This window comes from Falco peregrinus, chromosome W (assembly GCF_023634155.1).
Source record: "Falco peregrinus isolate bFalPer1 chromosome W, bFalPer1.pri, whole genome shotgun sequence".
Lineage (NCBI taxonomy): Eukaryota > Metazoa > Chordata > Aves > Falconiformes > Falconidae > Falco > Falco peregrinus.
In genome coordinates this window covers 11,556,662-11,573,768 of record NC_073743.1, presented here as the reverse complement: position 1 = coordinate 11,573,768, position 17,107 = coordinate 11,556,662, and the positions used below count along the sequence as shown (strand labels likewise).

Sequence of the window (17,107 nt, the reverse complement as noted above, 5' to 3'; positions counted from 1 at the left end):
GTCTTGGGTCCAGGGTGGGTATGGCCAGCATAAGGATGTCCTCTGCATCTGTGATGGGCTGGAAGCAATAATGCACAACATTTGGGCTCTGTTCCCACGTCTCCATCACCTCCTTGGGATGCACAGAAAACCTTCAAATCTCAAGCTCAGTTCAAACTGACCATCCTCTTCAAGTGCAGTGATAGAGATATGTCACTGGCGTGTTACCTGCCTGGCGCTTGGGGAAGCCACAAGGTCTTTGATCTTCTCATGGAGTCTGCTTCCATGGTTCATGTTTATGATGCCATCTGAGCATGCATACAACCATGTGACCATACATGCACGCACTATTACTTACTAGGGTCTTCTCCAGGTCTGTGGTTAGCTGCTTACACCATGTACTAGTTGCATTTTCTATTACCAGTCACTGAACGGCTGCCTGAGGGAAAGCTGTATAAACTAGCAAATATTAAAATGCAGTAGGCAGCCAATTTCCAAAGCGTTCAGGAAGTTTCCTTCTGGATTGCTGTGTTTTCTCCAACACAAAGAATGGCAGGATATGTCTCATCGCTGTCACCAAAAAAGGCTGGATTCCTTGGGGATGCCCAAAGTAATGATCTAGTCCTTCCCTCTGCTTTGGGCCTGTGGTGATGTGCTTCCCCCCCCCCCCCCATCTTGATCTTTGTTTCTGTAACAGTGCTCAAGTGATAACCACCAGTGGCAGTTGAAATGGATGTGTCTGGTCACAATGGCTGCATCCAACTCAAAGTGTATTTAGGGGAGACAGATAACAACACAATAGCCAAGGGCTAATTTGAACAATGCATTCACCTAACAGTGCTGGTCAAGGTCCAACTCAAGTCAAGTTTGAAAGAAACTGACTTCTGTAGTCAGTATGCAAATATGACTATAAAAGTCAATTATCTTACTCCATAAATAGTGGACAGCCCAGGGCCTGTTGAACTCTCCTGCATGGCAGCGGGTTGCATGACAAGATCTCCCCTTGAGGGATGCCTCTCAAAGTTACTCCTCAAGGCTGAGAGATTCCTTGCTACAACAGATTCCCGGTAAGTGATTAATAGCATGCCATATTTTGAAATCTTAGCTAAGTGGTATAAAGGATTGATTGTGCACATATAAGCCTTTAGATATAAACCGTTGACCAAGTCTGAGACTAAGTCTGGATCTAGCTGCACCTAAACTCCCCTCTCAGAAGGAGTTTAGAATGCAAGGGGGTCCTTTCTGAACCTTATGTATGACTCAACAGGAGGGTCTCCCTGACAGTTTTGTCTGACCCTGTCATCTGTGCAGTAAATAATCAAGTATACCTTGTCATCAAATCTTGTTAAACCACTGTCACATTTACTATCAAACTTTGTTAAATCTCTGTTGCATACCAATAAGCATATTGCTGCTTCTCTCTTATGAGTGAAGTGCGTCACTCCATCCTCAACAAATTGGCGTAGTCAGCAGGATAGCAAGTAGTATCACAGCTTATTTACGGAGGTGTAGAGTGAATCTGGAGGCTTAGAGTGAATTCAATACCCAACTTCTCAGAAGAGTGTGCTTGTGACAATTGACATAATTGGGAAGTTGCCCTAGGCATCCCCAGAGCTGTGATTCAAGGTCGGACTACTGGCATTATCTTGAGTTTGACTAAAGCATTTGTCCTGGTTTCAGCTGGGACAGTTAATTTTCTTCTTAGTAGCTGGTCCAGTGCTGTGTTTTGGATTTAGTGTGAGAACAATGTTGATAGGACACTGATATTTTTGGTTATTGCTAGGTAATGTTTATACTAAGTCAAGGACTTTTTGGTTCCTCAGGCCCTGCCAGCGAGAAGGCTGGAGGGGCATAAGAAATTGGAAGGGGCACAGCCAGGACAAGCAACCCAAAATAGCCAAAGAGATATTCCATACCATAGGATGTCATGCTGAGTATATAAGCTGGGGAAAGAAGAAGGAGGGGAGGGACATTCAGCATTATGGTGCTTGTCTGTAGAGGACTGAAGCTGGGTTAATTAACATTGATAATATACAGCTGTGGGCTGGCTTCAGGGGCAGTGGGTTGGATGATGTGGATAAGGTGCAGCTGTGGCTGTTTCCTGCTAAGTGTTTAAATAGCTCTAAGGGGCATAGAAGAGGAGCAGTCAAGGAAGAGAGATGTGGAAGAAGTGGGGAGAAGGGAAAGAGAAGACGAGAGGAAGAGTGTTCTGGTGGTAGGAGAGGCAAGAAGAAGGCAGCAGAAGGACTGGCCAGAAGAGTATGAAGAAATGGCATGAGCATTAGATGGACCTTTGAGGCATTGTGGGGGATTGGTGGCTGTGCTAGGGCAAGGTGTGTTAACTACTTATTGAAGTTAACTTGGTATGTGATTGGTAAAAGACCTTGTTGCAGCTGGCTAGTTTTGGAAGTGCTGTGACACTTGTCTTCCCATGTAACTGTTATGTGTGATGGAGTCCTGCTTCCCTGGAGATTGATGGACACCTGTCTGCTGAGGGGAAGTAGTAAATGAATTCTTTGTCTTGCTTGCATGTACAGCTTTTGCTTTGACTGTTAAACTGTCTTTATCTCAACCCATGAGTTTTCTCACTCTTACTCTTCTGATCCTTTTCCCCCATCCCACTGTGGGGGGAGTGAGTGAGCATCTGTGTGGGACTTAGTTGCTGGCCAGGGTTAAATCATGACAGCATTCCAGAAATGAGATAATGGTGAAAGGAAGGAGCATACTTCAACTCCTTTGGCACTAGTCGCCAGAAAGGAAGAACACCACTTACTCCCTTTTAGGGAGGAATTGTAGGACATGAAGTAAAAAATAAGTAATGTCCAGAAGGTAATTGGGCCTGCCTGTTCAGAAAGTGGAAGCTTATCAGTGGATAAGCAATGATGGCTTTATTTCCAGTTGGTGAAGTTTTTAATAAATATGGGAGCACAAATTTCAGTTCTAACACAAGATGCTGAGAAGCTGGGCATGCGATCTACATGGTGAAGAGTTAAGATCAGCAGTGTGAACAGAGTATTGTGTGTCAAACTGCCAAGGTCAATCTATGGCTCCCAGGTGAGAAGTGAATGTCAACTACTTGCTTTGCAATTAAAGATCATTATGAAAACATTTTAGGTTTCAATGTTTTAACCAACTAACCTGGTGCCTGCCAAATAGGGGCATGTGGTCCTTCACTTCAAACATCAATTCCAAACCTGGCAGAAATGGGGAGGCTACAGTGCATGTGCTGTGTGCAGCCCCTGCACTCCCTGACTCAAAAATTACTAATGTAATGCAATAGCCAATTTCTACTGTGGCACAAAATAGAATTTCTGAAGTCATAGCTGATGTGTGCCAAGCCCTGTTGTCCCACACTACCCAATGAATAACACTCTAAAAGCATAGCCTTATGCTGCCAGGAAACATAACTCATGCTGGGCCATTGCCCCAGCAAGTGGCTGGCAGGAATAGCTTTTGTTATCTGCTTTGCTTTGCTACACCTCTCAGCTCAGAAAAGGCGAGTGGTGCAATTGCATCTCTTACCTGCCCAGGTGCTGCCAGCTTCCTGCCTTCCCCCTGGCCTAGCACCTCTGGTTTGTGGCTCCAAGACCTCCTGCAGGGAAAAGGGCTCCTCTTGCACGGGGTACTCATTTTTTAGTTGTTCTCCTGGGGTGCAGGACCTGCTAGGAGCTGTAGCCTCCCTCCCTGGGACATGCTGGAGGGGAAGGATGGTGCACAGCTGTCCTGGCCTGCAGAGCTGGCACTGCACAAGGGCTGGAGCTCTTCCTTGGGTCCTACTTGCTTTTCCACAGTACATCAGCTGAGCTGTTCTGTTGTTTGGTCAAAGCACCTTCCAGGCAGGGGTTTGTCTGGCTGCAAAAGGAACAAGAGTGTAAAACCACCTCTTCTGCAGGAGCCTGTCCCAGCAAGCAATGCTCTGCACTGCAAACAAGCCTGCCCTGCACTCCTATCAGGATGGGTTCCTTGAGTCCAGCCTGTGTGCCCTTGCCTTCCTGCTGGGACAAAGAGCCCTTTCACACCATGGTTTTTTTCCTATTAGCTGCCCAGCCTCCTGGTTTAGACTAGTCCATTTAACTGTTTACACCCTGCTGCAAGGGCCTTTTTTTCCCCCCCCCTGAACATTCTGTGGTTTGGCAGTGAGATCCTGGCTGCTGTTCACAGGTAATGCTCTGCCCCAAAGATGTGAGACTATCTTTCATGGTTGAGCAAAGCTTCATGTTTTCTCCATCCTCCTGCCCATCTACTTCCCCCGTGGTCCTGCAGAAAAATGCAGGTGGAGGGAAGCTCTGAGAGGCTGGGCAATGGGGGTGGTGTGTGTTTGACCTGGAAGGCACCTCTCCCTACTCTAACCCATGCTGAGGATCACAGGGCCTGTCCCCTCCTCTCCCCCTCTCCCACTGAATTTCAACCTTTAGATTTGTTTAGCTTGGCTTGACAGACTGAAGATCTCTCCCAAGTGCTTTCAGTCCTGGTGTGTGCTGCCACCCCTTTGATAAACCACCACATTAACTTCCAGCAGCCTCTCACCTCTGCTCTCTTCTCCAGTTTTCTCATCGCTCTGGTGCCTCATCTCATCTCTGAATCCTTCCTGTTCAATATCCTTGAACAATGTGCTGGAGGGGAACAACCACACAAAGAGCATCACAGACACATTTTGATGAGACATGTTGAGCTGCACAGAGCTGAATACAAACCCTCCAGCCCCTTCTTTGGGTTGATTACCTCCACATTTACAGCCTGAGACATTTGGGTGAGGGCAGGAAGAGCTGTGTTGCCAAGCTGTGTGGGTTTTGCAGGGCTCTGGGTGATTTTGGAACAGGTCAGGCCACATAAAGCTAAGTGCCACACGAAGCTCCCAGTCAATATAATCAATATTACTTATTTATCAATCCCACCAGAGGACAATGCAGCTGGAGGGAAATTCAGAGTTATAACCACATGGTGCTGTCTCATTTCTGTATGAGTTACGTATGCCCTGTATGCAGCGCTCAGTACCATGCCCCACATCTGGGCTGCGCTGCCTGAGCTGTGAGTGTGGAGTGGGCACTACAGGAAGAGCAGTGGGGGGTGCAGAGGGTGCATGGTCCCTTTTCTGCATGCTCAAACGCTGCAGGGGGCCTGGGGGCAGTACTAGAGGCCCCCTGCACTGAAGCAGGCCTGTGGCTGGGCAACAGGCAGCTAGGGACCCTTGGGGATGGCCACCATACCTCACCCAAGCCTGAGCACCCCCAGATGGCTCAGGTCCTGTAAAGGTACCGGTGACAGGGCCAAGCTCCTCTGGGTTCAGGCCTTGCTCCCCTGTGACAGACCTGAGCCCCCTGGTATAGGCTGTGCCCACCAGTGAGAGGACCAGATCCCCAAGTGGTGCATGCTATGTCCTTCTGTGACAGGACCAAGGGTTCCCCTCTTCCCCCCCGGTGCAGGCCATGTACCCTGGTACGGGCTGTGCCCTGCTCCCCCCCCCCCCCCCCCCGCAGGACCAGATCCCCAACTGGTACAGGCCCTGCTCTCCCATGACAGGATCAGGTCCCCCTTAAGCAGGCCATGTCCCCTGTGACAAACCCTGGTCCCCACCCTCCTATTACAAGACAAGGTCCCCAACCAGTGCAGGCCATGTCCCCCCATGACACGACCAGGTCCAGCCCCCACATGACAGGCCTGAGCCCTCCACTTCAGGCTGTGCCCCCCTATGACAGGCCAAGAGCTCCCCCCGTGTCAGGCCCGAGTCCCGGGATTCAGGCTGTACCGTCCGTGTGTCGCCCCCCCCCCCCCTCTTAACAGGCCCAGCTTCCCCCCAGTGACAGACCCGACCCCCCCGGTGCAGGCCGTGCCACTCCAAAACAGACCCTAGCCTCACCCCACTCCAGCTCAGACTCCGCCCCCGCCCAGCGCGGCCCTTCCGTCGGCAGCGGCGCACGTCGTGTGACGTCAGGCAGAACCGGAAAAACGGGGGAGGGAGAGGGGGGTGCGGAGTCGAGGTGAGTTGTTGGGTTCCGTCTCTGGTCTCGTGTCCTGTCGCCATGACGCTCGCCATCTTCTTCGGGTGCACCTTCATCGCCTTCGGGCCGACACTCGGCCTTTTCCTCTTCACCATTGCCCGCGACCTGCTCCGTATCATCATCCTCATCGCCGGATCAGTCCCGCACCGGTGCCGGTACCGATGCGGGAGGGGCACTGGTGCCATCGTGGGTACTGGTGTGGGCGTGGAGGGGGCACTGGTGCTCGTATCGGTACTGATATGGCACCAGTATTGGTGCTGGTACCAGCGTAGGTGTGACAGGAACGTGACTGGTACTGGCAGAGTCACAACAAGGGGACTAGTGCTGGTGCCGTTGTGGTCACGACAGGGGCACCAGTATTCATACTTGTGTGGTTGTGAGCATGACAGGAGCACCAGTACTGGTGCCCCTATCCTTGTGAATGTGACAGGTGCACCAATATCCATACTTGTACTGGTATAATTGCAGGCACAGCAGGGGCACCAGTACTCACTCATACTGGTACTGCTGTAGGCATGACGGGGACACCAGTACTCATACTGGTGCCATTCTTTTCACAACCGGGGCTCCAGTACTGGTATTGTACTGGCATCGTTGTGGTCACTACATGGCACGGGCATGATGGAGAGCGACACTGGTATCAGTAATGGCATGGGGTCAGTAGAGCACTGGTACCAGTACTTGTACAGGGTCCTCTATCCTTCTAGCTGCAGGGGATGGTGAGGGAAGAAACAGGAAGAACCAGCAAATCAATACCTGGCTCCAAGCCTGGTGTCACTGGCAGAATTTTGGGTTTTTTGATCATGGGTTAGTTTACACGGCACCAGGCCTGCTGGCAAAAGATGGGGTACGCCTGTCTCAAAGGGGGAAAAGGATCTTTGCATGGCAGTTAGCAGGGCTCATTGAAAGAGCTTTAAACTAGATTTGAAGGGGGAAAGGGATAAAATCAGGCTCACTAGAGATAAGCTTGGGGTCACACCAGTGTCTGAGGGATGGTGTGCTAGCAAGGTCCTTCGGTCTGCCATCGCAGTGAAGGTAGGGGATGGAGATCCATTCAACAGCAAAGATGCAAGGGTTATTGATGTGTTAGAAACCATGGAAGCGCCTGAGAATGGTCACGTAGGAATTAGGGTTTCTCCTCCCAAAAAGGTGGCAGGAACAATAGCCCAGCTAAAATGCATCTACACCAATGCACGCAGCATGGGCAACAAACAGGAGGAGCTGGAAGCCATTATGTAGCAGGAAAACTATGACATAGTTGTGATAGACATGGTGGGATGACTCGCACAACTGGAGTGCTGCAATGGATGGCTATAAACTCTTCAGAAGGGATAGGCAAGGAAGGAGAGGTGATGGGGTAGCCCTGTATGTTAGGGAGTGTTTCAACTGTCTAGAGCTTGATGATGGTGATGATAGGGTTGAGTGTTTATGGGTAAGAATCAAGGGGAAGGCCAACAAGGCAGATATCCTGGTGGGAGTCTGTTATAGACCACCCAACCAGGATGAAGAGGCAGATGAAATATTCTATAAGCAGCTGGGAGAAGTCTCACAACAGCTAGCCCTTGTTCTCATGGGGGACTTCATCTTACCAGATGTCTGCTAGAAATACAACACAGCAGAGAGGAAAAAGTCCAGGAGGTTCCTGGAGTGTGTGGAAGATAGCTGCCTGACACAGCTGGTGAGTGAGCCAACTAGGGAAGGCATCCTACTGGACTTGTTTGCAGAGAAGGACTTGTGGATGATGTGATGGTTAGAGGCCATCTTGTGCACAGCAATCAAGAGATGATAGAGTTTTCAGTTCTTGAAGAAGGAAGGAAGGGGGTCAGCACAGCTGCTACCTTGCAATTCTGGAGGGCAGACTTTGGCCTGTTTGGGAGCCTGGTTGACAGAGTCCCTTGGAAGACAGTCCTGAAGGACAAAGTAGGCCAGGAAGGCTGGACATTTTTCAAGAAGGAAATCTTAAAGACAAAGACACAGGAGCAGCCTGTCCCCATGTGCCGAAAGATGAACTAGCAGGGAAGACTGGCCTGGCTGAACAGAGAGCTTTGGCTGGAACTCGGGGGTTGGGGGGGGGGGGGGGGGAAGGGGAGTTTGTGACCTTTGAAGAAGGGGCAGGCAACTCAGGAGGACTACAAGGATGTTGTGAGGCTATGCAGGGAGAAAAAGAAGGGCCAAAGCCTAACCAGAACTAATCTGGCTACTGCCATAAAAGACAATAAAAAAAAGTTTCTATAAATACATTGGCAGCAAAAGGAGGGCTAGGGAGAATCTCTAGCCTTTATTGGATGCTGGGGGAAACACAGTGGCAAAGGATGAGGAAAAGGCTGAGGTGCTTAATGCCTTCTTTGCCTCAGTCTTTAATAGCAAAACCAGTTATTCTCAGGGCCCTCTGAGCTGGAAGACAAGGATGGGGAGCAGAATGAAGCACCCATAATCCAAGGGGAAATAGTTAGCAACCTGCTACTCCACTTAGATACACATAAGTCTCTGGGGCCAAATGTGATCCATCCAAGGGTACTGAGGGAACTGGTGGAAGTGCTCACCGAGCCACCTTCAATCATTTATCAGCAGTCCTGGCTAACCAGGGAGATCCCAGTTGACTGGAGGTTAGCAAATGTGATGCCTATGTCCAAGAAGGGCTGAAAGGAGGACCTGGGAAATTACAGGCCTGTCAACCTCACCTGGGTACCGGGGAAGGTTATGGAGCAGATCATCCTGAGTGCTATCACGTGGCATGTACAGGACAACTGGGGGTTCAGGCCCAGTCAGCATAGGTTTATGAAAGGCAGGTCCTGCTTGATGAACCTGATCTTCTTCTATGACAAGGTGATCTGCCTAGTGGACAAGGGAAAGGCTGTGGATGGTGTCTACCTGGACCTTAGTAAAGCCTTTGACACCATTTCCCACAGAAACTGGCTGCTCATGGCTGGATGGGAGTACCCTTCGTTGGGCGAAGAACTGGCTGGATGGCTGGGCCTAAAGAGTGGTGGTGAATGGAGTTACGTCCAGTTGGCAGCCAGTCACAAGTGGTGTTCCCCAGGGCTCAGTATTGGGGCCAGTCCTGTTTAATATCTTTATTAATGGTCTGGACGAGGGGATCATGTGCACCTTCAGTAAGTTTGCAGATGACACCAAGTTGGCGGGGGGAGTGTTGATCTGCTTGAGGGTAGGAAGGCTCTACAGGGGGATCTGGGCAGGCTGGATCGATGGGCTGATGCCAGTTGTATGAGGTTCAATGTAGAGTGGCTAGAAGAAAATGGACTTATTATGAGCAATCCAGACCAAGTAACTTTGTTGTAATAGCAGGCCGAGCAGGCCGAAACTGTAGCAAGCTGCAAGTGTTGTGAAGGACATATGCAGGGCCAAGGAAGACAAAGAAACTGTGTATTCACAGAGAGATAAGAGAGTTGGACAGAAAGATGAGAAAAAACAGGATGCCCGCACAAGGGGGGAGCAGCGTGTGGGCACCAGACCGGGACCAATCATAGGGGAGATGGAAGCATGTGAACAAGTAGTTTTAACCTATCACCTTTTACATAACAAAGCCTGTGTAGCATGCGTATTTTTAGCTGGGGGTATAAATTGATGTGGGTCTATTAATAGCACCTGTAGAGTATAAATTGCAGTGAATCTATTAATAAAGTGGCACTAACTTGATCACATTGGTCGTATAAGTTGTGTCTGAGCCTTCTGTGTTAACAGTTCAACAAGAAGTGCTGGGTCCTGCACTTGGGTCACCACAATCCCATGCAACACTATAGGCTTGGGGAAGTGTCTGGAAAACTGCCTGGCAGAAAAGGACCTGGGGGCATTGGTCAACAGCCAGCTGAACATGAGCCAGCAGTGTGCCCAGGTGGCCAAGAAGGCCAATTGCATCCTGGCTTGTATCACAAATAGTGTGTGTGGCCAGCAGGACTAGGGAAGTAATTGTCCCCCCTGTACTCGTACTCAGCACTGGTGAGGCCGCACCTTGAATCCTGTGTTCAGTTTTGGGCCTCTCATTTCAAGAGGGATGTAGAGGTGCTGGAGTGTGTCCAGAGAAGGGCAATGAAGCTGGTGAAGGGTCTGGAGCACAAGTCTTATGAGGAGCAGCTGAGGGAACTGGGGTTGTTTAGTCTGGAGAAGAGGAGACTCAGGGGGGACCTTATTGCTCTCTACAACTGCCTGAAAGGAGGTTGTAGGCAGGTGAGTGTCAGTCTCTTCTCCCAGATAACAAGCAATAGGGTAAGAGGAAATGGCCTCAAGTTGTGCTAAAGGAGGTTTACTTTGGATATTAGGAAAAATTTCTCTACTGAAAGTGTTGTCAAGCCCTGGAAGAGGCTGTCCAGTGAGGTGGTGGAGTCACCATCTCTGGAGGTATTTTAAAGATGTGTAGACATGGTGCTTAGGGACATGGTTTAGTGGTTGACTTGCCAGTGCTGGGTTAATGGTTGGACTTGATCTTAAAAGTCTTTTCCAACCTAAATGATTTTATGATAGGTGCACAGCAGGGGCAGTGGTACCAGGTCCACTGTGAGATCAGTAGAGTATGGTACTGGTACTGACATGGATATGAGCTTGGCAGTGGTATTGGTACTGGTGTGGGCTTGGCAGGAGCACAGGTGCCAGTTCTGTTTACCAGCAGAGGAGTGCAGGCACAGCAGCAGTACCAATAGAGCAGTACCACCAGAATGGTGCTGGGACTGATAGGAGAGTGAGCAAGGCTGGGGCACTGCTGTCAGTACTAGTACCAACACAGAGGGATGCAGGCATAGTGCTGATGGGCACAGGCATGGCGCTGGTGTCAGCAGGTGCACTCTCTCTTGCAGGGCTTTCTTTTGGCTGGTGTCGCTGCTGCTCTCCTCCCTCATCTGGTTTATCACTGTTAAAGTCAGCGACCCCCAGGATGAGCCGTTGCAGAAGGGGCTCTTGATATTTGGGGTGATGTTCTCTGTGTTGCTGCAGGAGGCCTTCCGCTTCCTCTACTACAAGCTCCTCAGGTAAGGGCATCTCTCACCCTGCTCCAGCACTGCTGAATGGTCCTTCTGCCCTCCCAGCTATGGCAGGTCCAGATTTCAGCTGGGAGCTCCTGAGTGGGGGAGTTGTAGAGCATGGCACCAGGCTGCCTCAAGTGGGTGGTACCTGTGTCAGTACATTGACCTCGAGCGAGCGGGTCTCGGGTGGCGGAGCAGCGCAGCCGTAAGGTCTAGAAGACCCAGGGCTGAGGTGGCTGGTAGTGTCTCTCTGAATTCGGGACAGGTAGGCTGTGGGTTTGGGCTGCTGTAGGATGTGTAATATCCTCTCTGTTGTGGTGACTAGCACCAGCAGTGCTCCTGTAGCTCAGATGGAATCTGGGGGTATACCAGGCACCAGGAAATGCCTGCTTTGCTGCATGGGGGATGGGGAAGGGTTAGGGATCTGCCCTTGTCTCCTGGCAAGTCTTGTTCCTTTCTTAGGGATGGCTTTGTGTCAGTGGGGACAGCCTGAAAGTGGTTTCAGTGCTCTGCGGGGTGGTGCATCCTTGCCAGTCCAGTGCTCAGTACCCTGGCCAGCTGTAGGCAAAGTCTGGGTGCAGCCTCAGCAGCTCCCGGCCTCCCTGGTGCTGCCTGCCCAGAGTGTGGGGGCTTGTGCCACCTGCTGGGTGAGCACACGCTGCACACTATACTGCTTTTGGATGGATGCTGCACTGGGCTGGGCAGGCAGACAAGGGGAGTTGATGCTGCAGTTTGTTATCGATTTGTTAATAAGTTAAGATTGATTGACTTTATTTGATTGATTAATTGATTTTATAAAACCATTTAATAAAATTAAAATATAGAAGGATAAGAAAAAAATTTTTTATAAGAAACTTATAGCTACACAGTAAAAGTTGTTATGAGATCTTCTGTACGTCCTGTACCAAGGCTAGAAGAAGGGGCTGGAACTATTGTTAAAACATAGGTAATAACTTTAGGGTTGAAAGGTTTCTTTGTATTTAACCAGTTTTCTGTACGCAGAGGTGTATTGAAATGTCAGAATATGAGATTAATGGGAACTGGGGAGAGTCGACTGGAACAGCTTGTAGGTGCCTGCCAAGAAATCGTGAACTTTAGTAAAAGGTAATTCTGGCAGGGGGAGATCGCGACCACCGACTCATATACCACCTACCCAAATCGTACCCCAGACCCATTTCTAGACCTTTCTAAGCTTTATTGTGCAGAATCGGATATGGGAGGAGAATATGTTAATGATTTACAGGAAATATCATGGTTATGCATGAATACTTAATGAATATGTATGAATAAGTTCTATATATGGAATCTGATTTTGGGACCTGGCGTGCGTTGATCGTGAGAGGACTCGCTCACGCACCCGGCCGTCAATAAAGAAGTGTCTGCTTATCTACATCACATTGGTGTCGATAAGTTCTTCATTCCGAGATTTCGGTAACAGTTGGCATCCCTCATTGCCCCCCCCCCAGCGGTCCCCACCTTCCCAGCAGGCTGGGCACTGGCATGGGGCAAGGGGCTGAGGGAAGGCTGGGGGGGTCAGGTACACATGCTTGCACTGCTCCCTGTGGCAGGGTGCTGCTGGAGGTGGGCAGGCAGAGGGTAGCAGAACTCTGTGGAGTGGCCTCTAACACAAACCACTGCATTTCATTGCCCTGTGGCTCTCCAGCTGCAAATACTGCTGTTCTTCCAGGGCTGTGGAAACATCTGGCATCCTCCTCACCTGCCACACCTCTAGCTGATACAACTTATGAAGCCCAGTGCTCTCAGTTTCTCCCTCCAAAGAAATTTTCAAGCTCTTTGAGGTCTTCCCTGCTACTTCTCTGTTTTTTCCCCCAACATCTTCTAAGAGTATAACTGCCAAGATCAGGTACACCCTCCTGGCATGCGCCTCCGATGCTGGCACTGGGGCTGTTTTCTGTGCGGGGGTGCTGCTTGCTTTGCACCCGACATCTCACTTGCCCCACCTGTGAGGCTGGCTTGCACTCGTGTCCCCTCTGTGGAAATTTTTCTGTGGCTTTGCACGGTTTTCACATGTGGTTTGTCTGGTGGTTCAGGGTGGTCCTGTGGATGGTCTCCAGTGGCAGGTGTTGCGGTTCAGTGATGGAGAGGTTACCAGTATAGTAGGATGGTGCAGAGTGAATCCCTGACTCCTACCTACTCTGTCCTGGTGCTGCACCGTGCCCTGGGAGGTGGCCAGGCCGTGTCAGCCTCCAGCATGCTCTCCCCTCTGCAGGCAGGCCATTGAGGGGCTGGTGGCCCTCAGTGAGGATGGCTGCTCCCCCATTTCCATCCAACAAATGGCATATGGTGAGTGCTGCACAGAGCAGCCAGGCAGGGCTGGGCATGGCGCTGGGGGTTAAGGAAGGTTTCTCACCTTGAAGCTGGCTGAGTCCTCCAAGGGGCTGGGAGGTGCCTGGGGTGGCCCTGGGTGGCTCAGGGCTTGATGGCATCCCTGTCCTGGCAGTGGCTGGCGTGGGCTTTGGGCTCATGAGTGGAACCTTCTCCATGATCAATCTTCTGGCAGACACATTAGGGCCTGGCACCATGGGCATCCACGGAGACTCACAGCTCTACTTCCTGGCCTCAGGTGAGCAACTGGCACCCTTTGCCCACATCTCTGCCCCACCACAGAGACAGCAGACCGGGGGGGGGGGGGGGGGCTGGGGCTCAGCCCCCTGTGCTCTCCCCTCCATGCTGCATCCTGCTGCCACTCCCCATACCCATCTGAGCCCTTTGTGGTCCCCTGTCACATCTTTCTGTGCTATACCCTTCTCTCTGTCCCATGGCCCTCTCTGCTCCTTTTCCCCATCCTTCCCAGTCTGACCCAGCAGTGCCCCTACTCCCCTTCTGCAGCTCCTCTCCATCCCTCCCCAAGCCTGGGCTGGGCTAGGGCAGGTGGCTCCCCAGTGACACCCCTCTGCTGCTTCCTGCAGCCTTTATGACCATGGTGCTGATTTTCCTTCACACCTTCTGGGGGATCCTCTTCTTCCACGGCTGTGAGCACTGGCGCTGGTGGGAGATCACAGCTGTTGTTGTCATGCACCTCACTGTTTCAGGGTTGGTGAGTAGCCAGGAGCAGAGCTCTGCACTGGGACCTATATTTGGGGATGGCTGTGGTGCATGCTGGTCCCTGTGCTGGGGGGACGACAGCCTTCAGCATTAGTGAAGCAGTTGGGTTTTGGGGATTTGCAGCTGTCCCTGCACAGGACAGGCCTTTTGCAAACTGAATGCCAAAGCTGGTGTCTCCTGTCCCGTTCTATTCATTGAGATGGCCATTCATCCTGGCCCTGTCCTCTCCTGCCTGCTCACCCCTTCCCTCTCCTACCTCTCTCCCTAGACATTTTGCAACCCCCTGTACATGGGCAGCCTGGTGCCCTCCTACCTGCTGATGGCTACCGCTGCCACTTGGGCTTATCTGCTCTCAGGGGGCTCAGCCCAGAACCTGCGGCACTTCCTGCTCTGTAAGTTCTGCTCCATAATGGGGACAGGGGACCCTGCAGGTTCCTCTGGGTACCTGGACCAGCACTGGGGTGGGGAGAGGGTGTCCCAGGGGCTGGAGCAAGGTCATCATCCCCTTTGGCTGCCGGACTAGAGGAGACACTGGGGTTTGGAGCCATGGTCAGGTTGTTGCCTCTCCTGGGGGAAGTAGATGGGGTAAGGAGTCTGGTGAAAACTGGCCCCCTCCCCTCTTGCTTCCTGCAGGTCTATGGAGCAGAGCCAGCCCTCAGCTGGAATCCTGAGGCCCCATGGGATGTTCCTGTCCCCAGCCATCCCTGTGTTTTTCATGTTGGTGTGATCATGGGGGGTGTCTGGCAGTCGTAGATCCCAGTTGCCTGAAGGTCTTGCTCCTGCTCTGTCCATCTCTGGTTTTACCACTTTGAAGTAGAAAGAGCAGTTCCTCCCCTTTCCCAGGTCCAGACCATTTTTCTTGGCCTCAGTGGGGCTGTGGAGCTCCCCAGGGCTTAGCTCTAGCTGTGCTGGAGCTGCTAGGAAAGGTGGGAGGCAGCCATGGGTCAGGGAATGCCCCAGCTACATCAAAGCTGGAGGGGAGCTGGGTGGGGGTCAGCCAGCAATGAAGCTGTGGCTCTGCCAATGTTCAGCTCTGCCTTTCTCCAGCCCTACCAAGCCACGGCTATGTTTTTCCAACACTGCACAAATAAGAGGAGGAAGTCCCAGATAGACAGAGGGCAGGGCCAGGCTGTGCAAGGAGCTCTGTACTGCTTGCTCTAGAGCTCTGCCTGGGGCACAGAGGCTAATGCTGTCTCTGCTGATCAGGAAGGGGTCCCTCTGCACTCCTCTGCTGTGGATCCAGCTCCACTAGTGCCTGTTCCTGCCCTACAGCTTCAGACTGGGTGTAAGAGACTGTGCCGGTGAGACCCACCATCACCACAGCAGATGTGTTTTCTCAACATTGCTATGGCAGGAAACTCATGCCATCACCACAGTGAATGATCTATCTATACATTGTTAAGGCAGGAAGATAACACCACTGCCACTGCAGAGATTTAGGAGACCAACTGATGCTATGGAGCAATGGGGGAGGCTGATCCTGCAAAACTTAACCAAACCCCTGTGCATGTGCCCAGACCTGGGGTCAGGGGGATCAAGGTGCCTGGAGGCCCCTGAGGAATGTTGGGCACGTACATCATTGCCAGGTGGAAGGTGTGGTGAAGTAGAACAGCTTGTAACAACTCTATAAAAAACGGAACCAACTAACATGGGACGGAATGTTCCCCCACCAGACTTGGAAACGGATCAGACTGTCGGGATGCTGCAACTCTGGGGTGGTAGCTATTGCTGTGAACTCTTTCCTTCTTTCTTTCCTTCCTTTCTCTCTTTATCTCTCGCTCTCTCTCCCTTTGCATTTGCAGATTTATTGTTGGGTAAATAAAGTTCCTTGGCTCTTGACTCTGTTTTGAGTCTTAATTCTGTTCCAGAGAATACAAACAGAACCACGCTCCGGTCTCAGACCGGCATGCGACACTGGGACAGCAGAGACAGCTGGCACCATGGGAGGCTTTTTTTTTAAATACATTTTAACCTTTTTAACCCCCCTTTTTTTTTTTAATAACAAATATTTGCTGAGGCCAGACACTGCCCAGGCAAACAGTCCATGTGAGCAGCCTGTGGCCAAGGGATGCTGGAGCACTGGCCCTCACTTGGCCCAGGGCAGGAGTGAGGGGAGATGGGGTGAAACAGGCTGAGCCAGCAGAACCAGGACCTCTGCAGAGGCATGGAGCTCACACGGTAGTGGTGGCTGCTGTGTAGATGACCTTGGATTTGGTCAGCAAGTTGAGCCTGGTGGGGGAGGAAGGGAGGGGGATGTTAGAGCAAGCAGGGGGTCCCTGCTAACTGTTGCTTATGTTGCAAGTCTACTAATGTTGCTGCCTGAGAGACCACCTTTAACCCCCCTTCCCATGTCCCAGACTGACTCCTGCCACTCCCTGGGGCCCCTCCCCCTGCATCTCCCTGTTGCTCTCTTGTAGCTGTACAGCAGGAAGGCCAGTGCTGTGATGGCAAAGAGCACCCCAAAGAGCATGGCCAGTGCATCCCCTGCAAGTGAGCTGAGCACAGGCCTGTTACACTGGGGACAGTCCCCTGTGGCTGCTGGACAAGGGAGATGGGGCAAGGCTGGAGAAGGCTGATGGCCCAAAGGCAGAAAGAACATGAAGGCAATTGCCTCAGCCTTCCTGGTGGGTATGCCCCCTGGCCACCTTCTCTTCCTTCAGGCCAGCACCTCACCTACCTGCTGCTGCTGAGCTGTTGCTACCTGGAAGAGAGACAGCACAGTCAAGAGGTTGCCCGGGGGTGTTTGGGGAGGGAAATGTCAAGCCTGCAGGGCTTCAGGCCATGCTGCCAAAGCAGGGCTGCCTGCAAGATTCCCCATTGCCTGTGAGCAGACAGGGGAAAACTGCCTTCTGCATCCCCAGCAGCTCACAAGCCTGGCCCCAATACCCTGCGAAAAGCATTAAGGGAAAGGAAGGAAAAAAATGTTCCTTGAACCACAGCTCACATGAAAGCCTCATTGAGTCCAGCCAGAAACTCCCCCACTGTGGCTGCCACTGCCTGGGCAGCAGACGGGCAGGGAGCAGAGCACCGTAGCACCCCATGACCACACCAAGCCCTGCAGGAGACCCTGGAGAAGGGCATGGGGTGAGC

General features: G+C 51.6%; 2 protein-coding genes and 1 long non-coding RNA gene across 4 annotated transcripts; 2 read left to right on the top strand and 1 right to left on the bottom strand.

Annotated features, from left to right (window-relative positions):
* Nucleotides 1–38: 38 nt before the first annotated feature.
* On the bottom strand, nt 39–5,957 carry LOC129783025 (uncharacterized). Of its 2 annotated transcripts, none has more exons than XR_008745049.1 (3): nt 5,837–5,957; nt 4,507–4,592; nt 39–3,831 (listed from the first exon to the last, which is right to left on the bottom strand). It is a non-coding gene; the product is annotated as an uncharacterized LOC129783025 (long non-coding RNA). The 2 variants fall into 2 exon arrangements; XR_008745050.1 differs by lacking the exon at nt 5,837–5,957 and adding an exon at nt 4,702–4,825.
* Nucleotides 5,958–5,963: 6 nt separating this feature from the next.
* LOC129783023 (gamma-secretase subunit Aph-1b-like) lies at nt 5,964–12,341 on the top strand. The gene is made up of 3 exons (XM_055792661.1): nt 5,964–6,133; nt 10,787–10,957; nt 11,954–12,341. Exons 1-3 carry the CDS (start codon nt 6,000–6,002, stop codon nt 12,057–12,059), a joined length of 411 nt encoding a protein of 136 aa, XP_055648636.1. The 5' UTR covers nt 5,964–5,999; the 3' UTR covers nt 12,060–12,341.
* Nucleotides 12,342–13,190: 849 nt separating this feature from the next.
* LOC129783024 (gamma-secretase subunit Aph-1b-like) lies at nt 13,191–15,800 on the top strand. The gene is made up of 4 exons (XM_055792662.1): nt 13,191–13,255; nt 13,413–13,535; nt 13,882–14,009; nt 14,651–15,800. Exons 1-4 carry the CDS (start codon nt 13,246–13,248, stop codon nt 14,768–14,770), a joined length of 381 nt encoding a protein of 126 aa, XP_055648637.1. The 5' UTR covers nt 13,191–13,245; the 3' UTR covers nt 14,771–15,800.
* Nucleotides 15,801–17,107: the final 1,307 nt, after the last annotated feature.

What these genes read in the sequence shown, in the direction of transcription:
- LOC129783024 (XM_055792662.1), top strand. An exon ending in GCTCTACTTCCTGGCCTCAG is followed by an intron (nt 13,536 to 13,881) that starts GTGAGCAACTGG and finishes TGCTTCCTGCAG; the next exon opens with CCTTTATGACCATGGTGCTG. An exon ending in ACCTCACTGTTTCAGGGTTG is followed by an intron (nt 14,010 to 14,650) that starts GTGAGTAGCCAG and finishes TGCTTCCTGCAG; the next exon opens with GTCTATGGAGCAGAGCCAGC.
- LOC129783023 (XM_055792661.1), top strand. Translation starts at nt 6,000, where the DNA reads ATGACGCTCGCCATCTTCTTCGGGTGCACCTTCATCGCCTTCGGGCCG. An exon ending in TCAGTCCCGCACCGGTGCCG is followed by an intron (nt 6,134 to 10,786) that starts GTACCGATGCGG and finishes TCTCTCTTGCAG; the next exon opens with GGCTTTCTTTTGGCTGGTGT. An exon ending in CTCTACTACAAGCTCCTCAG is followed by an intron (nt 10,958 to 11,953) that starts GTAAGGGCATCT and finishes TTCTGTACGCAG; the next exon opens with AGGTGTATTGAAATGTCAGA.